The 16,561-nt window shown below is 37.7% G+C and overlaps 1 protein-coding gene across 11 annotated transcripts in view; it reads right to left on the bottom strand.

The window, feature by feature from the left end:
- The window catches only part of LOC108696619 (calmodulin-binding transcription activator 1), a 1,211,516-nt gene extending 1,201,496 nt beyond the window's left edge, over window positions 1-10,020 (bottom strand). For 6 of the 11 annotated variants that reach the window (XM_041569425.1, XM_041569433.1, XM_041569434.1 and 3 more), the window contains exons 1-2: window positions 8,901-10,019; window positions 1,599-1,717 (exon numbers count right to left, since the gene is read on the bottom strand). In XM_041569425.1, the coding sequence (XP_041425359.1) occupies window positions 1,599-1,717; window positions 8,901-8,964 (183 nt within the window). In that variant the 5' untranslated portion in view covers window positions 8,965-10,019. Of the gene's footprint in view, window positions 1-1,598; window positions 1,718-8,900 lie in introns of all 11 variants that reach the window. The other 5 variants (XM_041569427.1, XM_041569428.1, XM_041569430.1 and 2 more) reach the window with 3 other exon arrangements.
- Window positions 10,021-16,561: the final 6,541 nt, after the last annotated feature.

The following is a 16,561-nucleotide window of genomic DNA, read 5'->3' as shown; positions in this document are numbered from 1 at the left end:
GAACATTGGGTGATCTGTTCTTATTTGATCGGAATGGTAAAGACTTTGATCTGAATGGTTAGTGGAGGGTCGGGAGATGGGAAAGTCCGATCGTACGTTGATTCGTACGATCGGATCTTTGCGTCTATGGCCAGCTTTAGACCTACCTGTCAATCAAAATCTGATCGAGACCTCAGCATTAAAAGTGACAGGTTGTGGAGAGAGCGAAACTGAAGAGTAACGATAAAGAAATTTTAATTGATATTGTATTTAGAAAGTGTCTTATTTCAGTGAGATGAAGCCTATATTAAATTTTCCTTTTCACAATAGATGCCCTTTAAGATACAATAGATCCTTACTGAAGACAAAACAAGCCTATTGGCCCCCTTATCTGGAAAACACCAGGTCCTGAGCATTCTGGATAGCAGGCCCCATACCTGTATACTCAATATAATACAATTATAGCTGGAAGCATAAGTCCAATGCCTAATGTGATAGAGCATTTCAAGACTAATTCCATTGCAACCTGTAGTTACCCTTTAACTGAAAATACCATTTCACTGGCAGTGGAACATACATACATGTTCTGGGCTTATCCCCTCATAAACCATGTAAAATTGCTAAGAATCACTACATGCAGCCTACTTTCTTCAATTACTAATCTGGGGTCTGTGCAGCATAACAATGAAAGAATAGGTACGTGAAGAGCTTATATGACCTTTTGTATAAAGCTAGATCATACAGCATGAAAATAAACCCCACACTAAAACAAAATTAAGCAATTTTCATGGCCAGTTTGCAAAACTGAAGATCTAGTAAACTCCCAAGAAGGTAATGTTGATGCACAGAACAATTTAAGAAATAGCACAGGGATGCTTGTTACTAACTTTCAATTAAACTTCCTGTTGGGCTCATACTCCTAAACATTCCATTAGCTGAAAGAGCAGAGATCCACCAACGCTTCCCGTGCCTGACACAGCAGAATAAGATGAATGTAGTACTGACATAACTACTGTTGCCATGAAAACAAAAACCTTCTAAAGCCAGAGGATAGCAAATAATGAATAAAAATCAAGGCAACATCATGGATACCAGAGACCAAACACGGGTTAAGTGCTTGAAAAAATATTCATTTGGAACTGTATAAGAGTTAAATCAGCGTTATAAGATGTACAATGTTTAATCCTTGAAATCATAACAATTCCAGATTTTCTTCTAAGGAAGGTCCCTTTAAAGCAGGCAGGCAAACATTCCATACATATATATATTATGACCTTTATAGGTCAAGGCTCCACATTTCAAAACATCATCCCTCTGGCATTCTTATGTATCAGTTTTACAAATGGATGCCAAGTGTCAGAGATTTGCTTCATTGCATCCTGTCCTACAATAGGGATTTCTTAGAAGCCTGTGCTTCAGATTATTATTATCCAAACAAACCAACAAGATCTGGCAGAGTATGTTAGGTCCTTTGGTGCCAACAAGCTTATTATATAGTGAATAACTACTCCTATAACAGAGAAAACCTTAAAAAAAATAATTAAGTTTACTTTATTATAAAAGCTCTTCAGAATAAGCCAGTCAAGTCTGAAGGGGAGAGCACAGGATAAATGAAATACCTCATTGGTGTTCCAACGATGCCGCTCTTTAGGTAAACTTGAACATTTTGGTAGACATTCAAGCAGCTTCTTGGGCAAGAAGATCTTTACATGACTGCCATTGCTGTTTCCATGATCATCTGACAAGAGAAATTACAGACAAAAAGAAAGAAAAACAAGTAAATACTGTGTAAAACCACAAAATGTCAGTATTTTTAGGTAGACCCTCCACACATGTGACATTTTAAAAAATCCGTCACTGGATCAAGAACTTTTTTTTTTCAAATGGCCTATTTGTACCATAATCCAAATACCTCCAGGGAGTTCAAATGCGTCAGAACATGAGTGAAAATTAACAATTTGGATGCGGAGAGTTGCAGTTCATTAACAGCTAGGATAATAATTAATCATTCCTGAACGGATTGCTATTTTGCTACTAATTAAATCATCATTAGCCCACCGCCAATGATTATCAATCAGAAAATGTTACTGAACTACTTTGCGTTCACATTGCTGTATTTATGAACATATAAATGTCCAAATTTCCTGTACCACTCACATAAAGTTCCAGGTATTCAAACTAACAGGAATACTAATGTATCATTTTCTACTCGTACTGTCTTTTTTTTTTTAATTCACCGACAATCCATTGCTGGTTATGCACAATCCAACCTGCTGGACACCATAAACCACAAACTACATCAACCAAGAGAGGCCGGGGGGGGGGGATGTGCAACTTGCATAATACTTGAATTTTTGTGGGTAATGCACAGAGGCAAGGGCAGCAGTAGGACAATAACAATACTTCTGAAAAATTGGGGTGAATTGTCCCTCTACCATTTGTAAAATATTCAAAGTGTCAAATATTATCAAATAAAGTGTCAGTAGCAACACCCAGGCCTTTTTTACCAAATCAGAATTTCAACAAGACAGACAGATAAGGAAAGTGCTCTTCAACTTTTGCTGCAGAGAAACATGATGTGAATCACCACCTGTAATAAAGGTATGGAATGTGTTATCTGGAAACCCATTATCCAGAAAGCTTCAAATTACACAAATGTTGTCTCCCATAGACTCCATTTTATCCTATTAATCCAAATTTTTAAAAACGATTTTGTTTTTCTCTATAATATTATAAATGTACCCTAAACTTGATCCCAACTAAGATATAATAAATCTTTATTGGGAACAAATCAGCCTATTGGGTTTATTTAACGTTTACATGATTTTCTAGTAGACTTGAGGTATGAAGATCCAAATTAGGGAAAGTGAAAGATCCGTTATCTGGAAAACCTCAGGTCTCGAGCATTCTGGATAAAAGCTCCCTTCTGCATTTGGGCTTGAGAAGTTTTAGCAGCATCAATCTACATAACGAGCAATTCAAAGATCGACTGCGGGGAGTGAGGTATCTCAAAGGCAACAAGATGTCCCATCTGCCATTGCCCTTAGGGATTATGGCACACTGGGAAATTTGTCACCCACTGTAATCAGTGATGACACCCAATTCATAGTTTCCTGTGTAATTGGTCATTACAGCTGTGCAAACAGCATTGGATATGTGGGGGGTTAGGTAGTCCGCACGATCATGTTAGACCCTATATTGGCTCCATCCTCACCTGCCTTAGGTTGTCTTTATAGGGGACATAGGTAAGTTCTGTATAAAAGGACAGATCCCTACACTTTAAAAAGGAAGCCCACTATAGATCGGTATGATTTCTACAGGAACACATGCCTCTTTTACACTTTAAACAGAAAGCCCACTATAGCATGTGCATGATTTCTACAGTATTACAAGACATTTTGCTACTTTTTCTGTTTATGAATTATTTACATTTATTGTACTGCAGCTGTCCATGTTTGCATTGAATCTGTTTTCTGGTTACTAGGTTTACTTCCCTTGGCAAACAGTTTGGAAATCAGCATGGAAGATGAATAGGAGAAGGCCTCAACGAAAGAGAAGCAATAAATCATAAGAATACCAACAACCAGACAGCATTTTAAAATGCTAGCTGGAGTGGTGCAGAAGGCGGCAAATAATTCAATAACCATAATAAATTGTAAAACAATGCTACCTGGAAAGTTGCTAAGAAACGTACTGATCTATAACATCTTCAAAGTTAATTTAAGGATGAGCTTTGCCTCCAAACATACATAAAGACTCCGAATGTAAACACTTCTTGGCTCACACACAAAAAATGCACATCTATATGGAAACGTCAAGGTCATAAAAATATAGCAAATACTCTGCCATGTAAAGTTAAATACTAGTTTTCAGCCAATTATACCACAGCAATGCATTTTATCATGAATACTCAAAGAGTATTACTAAAAATGAATAAATGCGAGTTAAAAATCAAATATGGCACCCATCGTTTTTTTCTTTTAATGCCAGCCTCAGGGCACAGAGCGATTACCAGCGTTTTTGCTGCCCACTTAATTTCCTGATTCAGTCTAAGATTTGCAATCTCAAAATGCACTAGAGGAGTTCCATAAATGTATAAAAATTAGGGTCACTTATGTATAGGTTTAGGAACGTGACAGCATACGTGGAATATTTATTTTTTAAAAGTCTTAGTGGCATTGTATTTTATACTTTTGTTAATAAATGAGTTAATCTGTTGAAGTCTTAGCTGGATATTTGCACCTAAATAGGATTTTCCCCCTCTTGGAATATTTCAGAAAGCCATGAGAACCTCAGAGGCCCCACATTAATTACAAACAATATGAAATCCCTGGTAATTTTATGGGCTTCTTCATGCTCCCTGCACTTTATATTCCCAAAGGAGCCAACATGGATCATAAAATTTTACAGCGCACCATACCAAATCAAAAATTATCTTTGTCATCCCCAAGTTTTTTTTTTAAGTTTCTAAATTCAGACTCCAGCCTGATCTCTAAGCTTAAAGGAACAAAACACATTAGCTATGAACTTGCAACTGTAAAATATTTTATATAATAAAAGCATAAGAAAGGCAAATCATAACTCCTCTGTATACAGCGTAATACAAGCAACTCAGTCCATTAAGAATTCTGATAAGGTCAGTGAGATAATGTATAGGAGAAATAAAACAATACCCCCCCCCCACACACAAACTTCTGTCATACAAATACAAGATCCCCTCAGCTAGTAGGAAACGTGCATATTCAAGTACATACGTTTATTGCTTTTTCAACTGTTCCTAACAAAGACTTTCAGGCTCAGAATAAACTTTTTTTTCAAAATGAAAGTGCTTGTAATGCATTTGTCTGGCCCATATTCTTTAAAAGGTAGCCTTGTTCTCACATCTACAATGCCCCAAACAGACAATCCGTGGTATTCCATTTGATGCTGTATTACATCCCCAGATATGATGTTACCGAACGGAAATAAAAATGCTTTTAAAATTCTGTGGGTGCAAGACAAAGTTAACAACAAAGTTCCTTAAATTTAAATAAAGAGTTCCATTAATGGCTTAATTTGGAAAAAGCAAGTAATTTATTACCAATACCCCAAAACTATGCCAAAAAAGAAAATGTGATCAAGTACTTTCATCACAGGTAGTTTCAAATAATAAAAAGTAGTTGCATACAAATTAATACAAAATAATCAACTAATCAAAAAGAATGCATTTACTTAAAATGTCTTTTTCCATCTACTTTTATAAGCAAGGTTGTCGGACTCTATTTTTATTCTGTAACCATAATTTAAACAATGATTTATTGCTTTAAACACAAGGATTCAAAAAGACAATTGCATATATATTTTGATATCCAATACAGAAAGCAAAATAACCTTTTACAACATAAACAGCAATGAATGCTTAACCATTTCTTCAAATATTTTCTTTACAAATAGAAAAAAAAAACAGACTGACAAAATGTATTTCCTCGAGCTCTCATTCCCAACCAGAAATTACACATTACAAACAACTAAGCAGTTTAGTCGTTACTTAATATTCCATGTTCAAACATTGGTTATTTAATACACCTAATCTCAGCTTCATCTATTAAATTCTACTTAGATTGTAAACTCCACTGGGACAGTGACTGATAACGAACAATCTCTGCAAGGCGCTCCATAAACATGTTGCAAAGTTAAAATAAACAAAAATATAGTAATACTCTTGCAAGATGCACAATAAAGGCTAGAACACACTTCAAACAACATACAAAGTCATAGGAAAAGCTATTTTTTAAAAAAAATCAAAATACAGAGGAGATCAATAAAAATTCTTATACTGTAAATTCTAATTCACATTAGAGATTATATACCTTACTACAAGATATTAAAATCTATAAAACGGCCCTCACAGTGGATTTTCCTAATACCAGAATTTTGCAAATAAAACTGGGGCTTATAATTCATTCTAAACATACGGTATGTGCATTAAGCACATTTTTAGACTTCAGATGGGTCCCCCTCAGAAAAAGTAAAGATGATCCAGACATAATTCATCATTTGTTCACACCTTAACCATGACGTAATGCGTTACATAAAAAGGGCAAAATATATGTAGCCACTACAGAAGCCTGTGCATTCTCTAATATTATAAATGCAAAAGTAGTGCAATGAGAATCATTGTTTAGCAATTTGCTGCTTTCAGCCACTTCTGCAGCATAAGGGGATTCCCTAGTTACTATTCAGCACCTTGGATAGCAACCAGAAAAGTGTGCCTGAAACGATACTTTGAGGGTAAAACAAAGCATCTGCATTCTAGATAAACATGTAAAATCTTTTCTGTGACTATAAAGGATAAATGTGTTTTATAGAAAATGTAGACTAGACTGAAAAAAAGATAAAACTTAAGTTCTCAGTTAAATTGATGTCAAATCCCTATCTTAACTCTTGGAGAGGAAGGTGAGACACGCTGGTTGTTAAAAAGGCTCGTGATAATTCTAAAAGGTTCAGTGGAACAAAGATTTACCTCTAAGATAAGAGGCGTTATTAACATACATGTAAACCGTTTCAGCCCCTTGCATAATTGCAAATTGCGCTACATGTTTAGGTCTTTTTCATAGCATGTCTCTAGGAATTAAACTGATGCAATATGTGATACAACCATATTAAATGATACATACACCTTAAAACTATGGGTAAGGTATCTATGTTTATATTTCTAGAATAATAACATGGTAAATAATGCAGAATGAAATGAAAAGAAGCCAGTTTCTCATATGATGCAATCAACCTATTGAAATGTCACCATAAAGAATATTATCTACTAGGCCAGACAATGCTTTGTGCTAAAAAGAACACCAAAGGGAACCCAAAAGTCCACACACAGTCTTTTGCATAATAAACAACTCCTGCACAGTGCAAACTTTCATTACATTAAATCTATGAGAAGCGTCTATAGCCACTCTCGGAGCCAATACCATAAGCGAGTCAGGTGCAGATGGTTATATAAAAATGGCAAGAAAGCATTGTAATTTTAATATTTAGTACCTAACTAATGAGTCATATGTCAATCAGTGACAAGTTACATAATTCAGCCAATATTTACTCTCATCCACTATTCCAAAAATAAAAAAATTGTATGAACTACATAACCTTTTATTTTAATATATATAAATATATATATATATATATATATATATATATATATATGGTTTTCGAAAACTTAAAATAATCCCTCTACCCATCAAAATTGTCAAGCAATACAATAAAAAACTGGACATTGCTGACATCAGGCATTTAATCAAGTAATTTTAATTGCAAATGAACATCTTCTAAAAACAATGGGACTGTGGTATAAAATAACCAATATTGTGTGTTCAAGGTATTGATCAGTGAGATGGTAACACTTAAGAGAATCCTGCCCCCACCACTTTTTAAACAAAACCTGGAAGCGAAAACAAAATGAAATTAATGCAACAAGAGATGGTTAAAACCTAGAAAAAGCACAACCCTTCTGAAACAAACTAAATTGGTATTTTCAGTTGAAAACGCTTTCCTCAGCAGCCATGAAAAGAAATTAGATTATCCTTTTCACAAACACACCATGATTACATAGATTGTAGAATGTAAACCATACCAGAACATTAGAGAACTACTCACAAGGAAGAATTTAAAAAAAAAAAAAATGATGAGAACATGCTAATTTCCTGTTTAAAATAGTGACATCAATTAATATGACACGCCAATTAAAATTATATTTCGTACTATCTAAAGTTAAAATGCAAATGTGCCATTTTTCTGTAAAGTCAAAGCATTTGGAAAAAAAAAAATAATCAGCATGTCTGTATGGAAAATGGCTTGACAGTGCATCACTACCCCCTTGTGGATTTTAAATATATTAAGTGATACCCATGTTAAGCCAATCCCTATGTTAATACAATAAAAAAAAAGCCCAATCAGGTTTATTAAAGTTTCAGCTACAAAATGATGTGGTAAATATTTGAACTAGGAATCTCCAAAAACGCCTTTACCTAAACTAAAAAAAACAGAAGGTGATGTTTTGCATTGAAAAGGAAAATATGCTTATATATAAGCACTTGCTTATAGTCAATAAGATCTCAAGCCAGTCATCTTATAATATTTTTATCCAATATCTAAAAATTGCTATGAATGCATCTAGTGGCAATATGCAAGATTAAGAAGCAAACTGCTTTGTGTAAATCAACATGTTCTCACAGGCATGTATATATATATATACACCTCTCATACATTACTGGGCCACTGAACAGAGGAACTAAACTTTAAAGTATATAATAAGGGGCCGTAAACCTTTTGGAATTCCCCCCCACCACCACTGTTCAGCTGTTTTACAGGTTCATAGATCTAGTATCGGTAAATCTAAAACAGGTTCACGTGATCAACTTTCAGCAACTATCTAACAGGCAATTGCAGCTGCTTTAAGGAAGCACATTAAAAAATATTCAGCCTACAGCATGGGAAACCTTCTAGAAGGGGTTGGCTAGAGAACAAGGTCTTTAGTCTAATACAGATCAATTCTGTTCTATAGAGCAGCTGCCTGCAAGCTGCTTTTGGGGCGGCAGTGTGTGCCCATTGAGAGGTTTGTGTAAAACTTCACGAGGACTGGGTATAGTGGAAAGTTTGCGGTGCACCTACGCTTCCCACTGATTCTCTGTCTAGCAATTCTGGGAGAGGAAAGTCCACAGCAGATGAGCTTCTTCCAATTCGGAAAGGGGGAAACTCCAGCTGTTCTTGAACTACAACTGCTGCGGTGGCATGCTGGGAATTGTAGTTTAAGAACAGCTGGCAAGTGCCAGTTTGCAGATCTCTTGTTTTGACAGTAATGGGAGGAGATGCATGGCTGTCAAACGGAAAATCCCCATGCCACCACCTCCCCAGTCACCTGGAGCTCCCTGTGCCCCATTTACCATACTTTCCAGTAGTCTGTCTCCTGGGCTGGTTGTGGAGTGATCCTTCCACGAGGTTATTCATTGAAATGACGAGGTGCGTGCTCCTTGCTTGCCAACAACTAGTCACAGACGGCTTGTTTCCATGTGTGGGAGCCAAAGAAACATGTCAACTGACACCCCTCCCTGATCCCTTTCTAGTGTTGGAAAAAAAATAAAAAAACAAAAGACCCCCAAGGTGCCCAAAAGTAGGATACAGGGAAAAAATGGTGGTGATGGCTCGTAGTAAAAGGGAGCAGGGAGTTTGTGTGCGAGGGGCAAAGGGAATGGGTAAAGGACACTACGTGGAGTATGGAGAGGGGACCCGTGTCCTATACAAGTGAAAGGAGCTCCTCTCAGCAAAAGTGTGCCCACTCCTCCTCCTCCTTGGCCGCCGCCGTTGCCTTGTGCGCCCCACTCCACCGCTGCCTCTCCAGCTCCACACCCCTCCCCTTCCCCACCTCCTCCTCCTCCACCACCTCCCAGCCGCTCCTCTCCTAATTCATCCCGTGTGGGTACGCTCTCTTTCTCTTTCCCCTCTTGGTGACTCGCCCTCACCGACGTCCACCCCGAAGCAGAGAAGAGCAAGAAGAAATCCACCCCTCACAAACACACACAACTGGAACCGAACCTTCCGCTCTCTTTACCTTCCGGCTTGTTTTCGGCAGCCATTTCCCCTCCGCGCGCCACATCCTCCTCCTCCTCGCGACCGGTATTGGAAAAAAAAAAAAAGAAAGAAAAAAAAAGGGAAAGTCGAAAGCGCGCGCGCGACCCCTAAAGGCGCGCGGGAGAGAAAGGAGGCGCACACAAGGGTAATCCCGGAACACAGCCCACAGCGAGCCAGTAAGCTTGGTTGGCAGATCTCACAGCCAATCAAAGCGGTTACATTTTTCCCGCGACGTCAGAACATAGGAGGGTTGTTTGAAAGAAAATGACACTGTTGATTCGTTTAGATTTTCACTATGCTCCGCCTTGAATGTGCCCTTAATTGGTTGGAAAGGCAAGCCATCCCCCAAACAAACGATTTGATTGGAGGACGAGGGAAAGGGAACGAATACGATGACTAATCAAGTATACGAGGAGAAGAAATAATACTTTTTCATTGGAAGCGACGTGAGAAAGCTGTTTAGAGGCGGGGCCTTTGAGGGCTGGTTGACCAACTGCTGGGCTCATTGATTTATAAAAGGGCGGGGTGCAGTGGTAGTGCGTCATGGCTGCTCCCTCATGGAGTTTTTACACGTGAAGTGTTTCGAGGTCGGGCTGTCCGCTGTGTACCTCACAGAGCGCATCGTAATTATGTACACGGCGTACAGGCCGACCTCTAAAGTCATTTCAGAATCCCGATTCATTAGCGTAGCTGTTGTAAAATCCGACGCTGCTAATTTCTGTGTATTCTGAAATTCCTACACGTCGCACTAGCAGACGAGAACGCGTTTTATTAAAGTGGCCGCACTCGACCCCAAAACATACTTTTTTTTTTATTTAATAAACAAATGTATTTAGGCTGCGAATACTTTCTCTCCAAAGCTGTGCTCAATCACCTGCTCCTCCCCTAATTTCAACACAGCGGCGCAGGCAAAACGCTCAAGTGAAGGGATTTGACAAACATTTTGGGCAAATAGCGTATGTTGTATTTTTATAGAGATCCAGACTATATATATATAGATATATATATATAGCTATATAACAAACAAACAATCCCTGTTTTGTTTAAAGGGTAAGGCATTTTTTAGTAGCAGTATGCACAAAATGTCTCTGTCTTAAATATATTGATAATGGGTTGAGTGCAGAGGACTCTTCTATTTGACTATATATTTATATAATACACAAAAGCCATGAATATCTTGTAAATTATATCCTTATAAACAGTGAGTTCTGATGTCATCAGTTATAAACGGTGAGTTCTGATGTCATTTCTGTCACATGACTCCCTAAAACTTGTGTATTATAATAAATAAAGTACCGCCAGTTGCAAAATATGAGGATATTAGCAGTTACCTCGGAGTTGCATGACCTGTATAAAAACACTCGGCCGTTGGCATCGTGTTTTTATATGGTCATGAAACTCCTCGGTAACTTATAATATCCTTATATTTTACAAGAGGGGGTACTTTATTCACTATATATTTAATAGTTAAAGATGTCCAACCTACAGGTGGTGGCTTGAAGCTCCCTAGCATCCCATTCACTAGCTGTTGGCTGTTCTGGGAAGGGGGAGGTCTAATTTTCTAAACCAGCCAAAGTCAGGCCCAAAACTAGTCAAAAGCCACTTCAAAAATAACCCAATATGTACAGTGAAAGAAAATCTAAAATATGAAAGACTGAAAATATGCCTCCTGCACCCGACTTCCAGGATACTGTTATAGACTCGCCCCACCAATAATGTCACAAAAGCTGTGGGGTGAGCAGGCTATAAAACCGTAAGTAGGAAGCCAATAGTGTAAGCTGGCGGGCGGCAGGGTTGCCAGGTTGGCGGCCGGCGGGTTTCCAGCCAAATTGGGCTACTCATTTAAAGCCCAGGCGGGTTTTGAAAGTACAAACCAGCCAAGGTACGGATTTGGGCTACTGTTTGGGCCTTTGGCTGCAGGGGTGCTTCGCCAATGAGGCAAGTTGAGGCTGTCGCCTCAGGCAGCAGCGCCCCACTAGGTACCAGGGGCAGCAAAAATGCTGCTCCTGGTACTTCAAGCAGCTGTCACTCTTTTCCCAACATCAAGCAGCATTAATGTTTAGGTAGTATGTGAAGTTACTTGCAATCTTAAATCCCAGCAGTTAAATAGGTAGAAGGATCTGTAATGGTTTGGGCAGCAATATCATGATATTCTTTTGGTCTTACTATCAAAATTATCAACTTAACTTACACGGTGATCAGGTGCTTGAATGGCAAAAGGTACAATTTTTTAAAAATGCCTCTATAAATATAGCCGTGCATATTTAGCTACCAGATACCCTTCATTAATATTAGTACAGGTATGGGATCCAATATCCAGAAATCTCCAAATTACAGAAAGGCTGTCTCCCACAGAACTGTGGAGTGGGACCCAGGAGCAATTTTGGGTGTCTGGAGGTAGAGTGCTTGTATTAAAGGTTATTAGGAGTCAACTCCTATTAAATTTAAATACAAGCACTTGTTCACCTATGAATAAAAGTTTGGTATGATGTAGAGAGTGATATTCTAAGACAATTTGCAATTGGTTTTCTCTTTTTTATTATTTCTGGTTTTTGAGTTATTCAGCTTTTTATGCAGCAGCTCTTCAGTTTGCCAATTCAGCCATCTGGTTGCTAGGGTTCAAATTGCCCTAGCAACCATGCATTAATTTGAATGAGAGACAGGGTTATTAACAGAAGAAGGCCTGAATAGAAAGATGGATAATAAAAAGAAAGCTGGAAAGAGTGAGAAGAAGAAGGCACTTTAAAAACTATATATTAAAAAAAAAACTAATGAAGACCAATTGAAAAAATGCTAAGAATAGGTCATTCTATAACATACTAAAAGTTAACTTACAAGTGAACCACCCCTTTAAGAGCTTCTATGAAGGAGGAAAAGGCAGGAGCTATTCTGTTTCTAAGAACAATACTTTTGATAATTTTGGATTGTATTTAGCAGCTAATATACAGCTATATGCCAAGTTCAATTAATATATAAGTTGTTTTAGGTTTTCCAATTGTTTTTTATTTATGTAGTTTAACTTTGATTTTGTTTTAGAATTAACAAAGGATGTTGTTTATATTTTTGAGCTTTGGCAGTTATATGTGTACTTAACTTCTTTCAATCAACATGGAAAATACATTAAAGTAAAAGCATTTTAAAGTGATTAACATATGATATACTGTTAGCATGCACTGGTAAAAGCTGTGTGTTTGCTTCAGAAAGATTATTATAGTTTATATAAATAAGCTGCTGTGTAACTATGGGGCAACAATTCAAGTTGGAAAAAAAGAGAAAAGGCACAGGTTACATATCACATAACAGATAAGCCCTATCCAATACAATGGTGTTTTATCTGTTATCTGCTATGTAACCTGTGCCTTTTTCTCCCTTTTTTCCAGCTGTTTTATTATAAATCCTTCACCATTTATTAAATTGGTTTACCTTCGTTGTTGAGTGAGCCATAAGAATCAGTGTGTGCCTGCACCTTTACTAATGTGTCATGCAAATGATAGCTTTGTGCAGCTTATACTTGGATGTTACCTCAGTGCTTAGTGATCAGTATACATCAACAGATCTCCTTTAAATATACAGCAATATCTGATGCTGAAGTTGGACAAATGCATGTGATACACACCCAAACAGCTGCAACTGGAGTCACAAGAGTCATCCCTACAGCTGTAGTCCTTGTCTTCTTTCTGAGTAAAAGCAGAGCTGAGGGTGCCAAGATTTCAAGCACTTGGCACTATCCATGCAGCTGTGCCTCAGCTATTCAGTAGATGAAGAGGTGGCAGTGACAGCTGCTGCTCTTAGGATGAACTTAGAGACACTTTTTTCACAAAGGAGAGGTCAGAAATACTGTTTTTTTGTGGCGGAGCGGGTATACGATGCAAGCATTTTCAGTGTTCGAAATAGAATTGTTTTTGTTTGTTTATTAATATCCATTATGGTGTCTGTTTAAAGATGGGAACAGAAAAAGAAAAGGTTCTCTAGAATATCAACAGAAATAACTCACTAAGTACATCCAGTAGTCCATGTGCACCAGACACTCAGCTCCAGGGAACAGCAAACCAGTATGTGTAAATAACCAGGGCTAACCAGCACTCAAAGGAATCCACAGGGCCAAAAAAATGAATGTATAAGACAATATTTATTAGTAGAAATTAAAAATTACTAGGGATGCACAGAATCCAGGATTCGGTTTGGGATTCGGCCAGGATTCGGCCTTTTTCAGAAGGATTTGGATTCGGCCGAATCCTTCTGCCCGGCTGAACCAAATCCTAATTTGCATATGCAAATTAGGGGCAGGGAGGGAAAACACATGACTTTTTGTCACAAAACAAGGAAGTAGAAAATGTTTTCAGCTTCTCACCCCTAATTTTCATATGCAAATTAGGGTTCGGTATTCGCTGGAATCCTTCTCGAAGGATTCGGGGGTTCGGCCAAATCCAAAATAGTGGATTCGGCGCATCCCTAAAAATTACACATCTCCATAGACCCTACGCATTTCGTACCCTAAGGGCACTTAGTCATGGGCTAAACATGACTAAGTGCCCTTAGGGTACGTAATGCATAGGGCCAATGGAGATGTGTAGTTTTTAATTTTTACTAACAAATATCGTTTTTTGCATTCATTTTTTTTGGCCTTGTGGATTCCTTTGAGTACCGGTTAGCCCTGTTTTTTTTCTATTTGCACATTCTGTTTAAAGATAACTAACATTATAAATGACATTTATTTGTAGAAAAAAAAACTAACCTTAATTTTTCTTGATGAAGAAGATGCTGTAGCAAAATGCATTATTCTTAAAGATCACCGTCTCAGATCAAGTTTCCACTCAGACAGTTAGGATGGATGGATTTTAACATTTTTAGTTCTGCAGAGGCAAATATTATATATATATATTATATATAATTTATCTATTATTAATTAATTATTATAGATATTAATCAGTCTCTTTTCCCTTATCAACATCTTGAACCTCATCGTTAGACTTCATTTTCATACCCCTTTTCTTTAGTCAGGTAGCTTGCTCATACATTTGGTGTGCCCAGAACATTTTTTCCTTGTACATTTAAAACTTGTAAAAATGAAAGGGAACTAACGTTGTTTACAAGAACAGAGGTATTCTAAATACACAGTAATGCCACTTAAAGGGGTTGTTCACCTTCCAACACTTTTTTCAGTTTTTTTTTCAGTTCAGCTGGTTTTAGATAGTTCACCAGAAATAAAGACTTTTTCCAATTACTTTCTATTTTCTATGTGTGACCGTTTTTCTAATATTGAAGTGTAAAGTGTCATTTTTCACCTTCTAAAGCAGCTCTGGGGGGGGGAGTCGCCGACCCTGTAAACTGTTCTAAATTGATACATTTAGTTAATTTATTTCTTATCTTGCTAATACTCCAGAGATGCTACTGAGACATATACAAACTAAGGCTAAGGGCACACTAGGCGATAGCGCCGCGATTTGACTCGCGGCGACTTTTCGCCGCGACTTTTAATCCGCAATCGCTGTGGAAACTTTTGCGCTGGCGTCTATGGGGAATCGCGAGCGTAAAAACACACGCGGCGATCTTTTTTCTATTGTCGCTCGAAATCGCCTCGCTAGGCGATTTCGAGCGACAATAGAAAAAAGATCGCCGCGTGTGTTTTTATGCTGGCGATTTGTCGCGATTCCCCATAGACGCCAGCGCCAAAGTTTCCCCAGCGATTGCGGATTAAAAGTCGCGGCGAAAAGTCGCCGCGAGTCAAATCGCGGCGCTATCAAAAATTTGTCATGTCTTTAAAAATTCGACTTTGACCATTCGCCATCTAAAACCTGCCAAATTGCTGTTTTAGCCTATGGGGACCTCCTAGAGCCTATTTGGAGTCAATTGAAAAATCTTTGAACCTAATTCGATTCAAATTCAGCCGAATACGAACCTATTTGATTGAAAACGGACCTGTTCGACCAAAAAAAAACTTTGACTTAATTTTGGTTGGTCTTTTTGAATTAGAATTTCAAAGTTTTTTCAATTCAAAATTCGACCCTTGATAAATATATGCCCCTAAATGATGCAACATTGGAACAGTTCAGAATCTGCACCTGAATTACTGAGCTGCCAGACTCAAACACCAGAGACAGGGACATTCAACTTTAAACTTAGGTTTAATTGAAAAAAGTATTTCACCAGCGAAAAATGCTGGTGAAAAGCAGTGGCACTCCAAGCCAATTTTCAGTGGGGCTTTATCCAACTCTCATATTTTTAATGCCATAATTATACACTTGGCTACACTTGGCATTGTAATTACACAGTTTTATCCATACATGTGATTTGACAGGACATACAAGGCCATCAAAGTGCCGATATTTGGTATAAAGGATATGGTGTTTTGCCCCCTGCATCTTTTATATTAAATTTATACTTGTGATTGAGCTGTAGTTCAAAGAATAAAGAAGCATGTATGTGCAAAAATAGTCTAAACATGAAAAAAGACAAGCATACTCATTCACCATTCTATAGTCACACAGTGTACTAGCACTTATTGTACTTTAAGATAATGCAGACAGTACAAGCCACAAAACCTTGTGTACTTACTTCAAAACCATTAAAACATTGTCAAGTCTGAATAGAAGAAGGATCAAGCATCTGCCTGATTCTAATCAATTACATTTGGAAATATTGCATTATTTCCATGCCTCTTAGAGACAGCTGAAGCACTTTAACTATTTTAAAACTTACACAGCCAAATCCATATGTTGTTGCACAAGAAGAATGAATTATATAGATCTACAGGCTCATATATTTTGCCCAATTGCATCTCTGTGTCAGAAGTTCATACAATATTAATACAGTTCTATTCTTTGGAGAGTATGTAGTAACAGGAGCACAGTGTGCCTGAGTCTAGAAGCCCATGGAAACCAGTTAGATGTTTACTCTCCATAGCTTTGTACAGGTATGGAATCCGATATCCATAAACCCGTTATCCAGAAAGCTCTGAATTACTGAATGGCCCTCT

This window comes from Xenopus laevis, chromosome 7L, assembly GCF_017654675.1.
Source record: "Xenopus laevis strain J_2021 chromosome 7L, Xenopus_laevis_v10.1, whole genome shotgun sequence".
Lineage (NCBI taxonomy): Eukaryota > Metazoa > Chordata > Amphibia > Anura > Pipidae > Xenopus > Xenopus laevis.
This window is presented reverse-complemented; position numbering and strand designations above follow the sequence as displayed.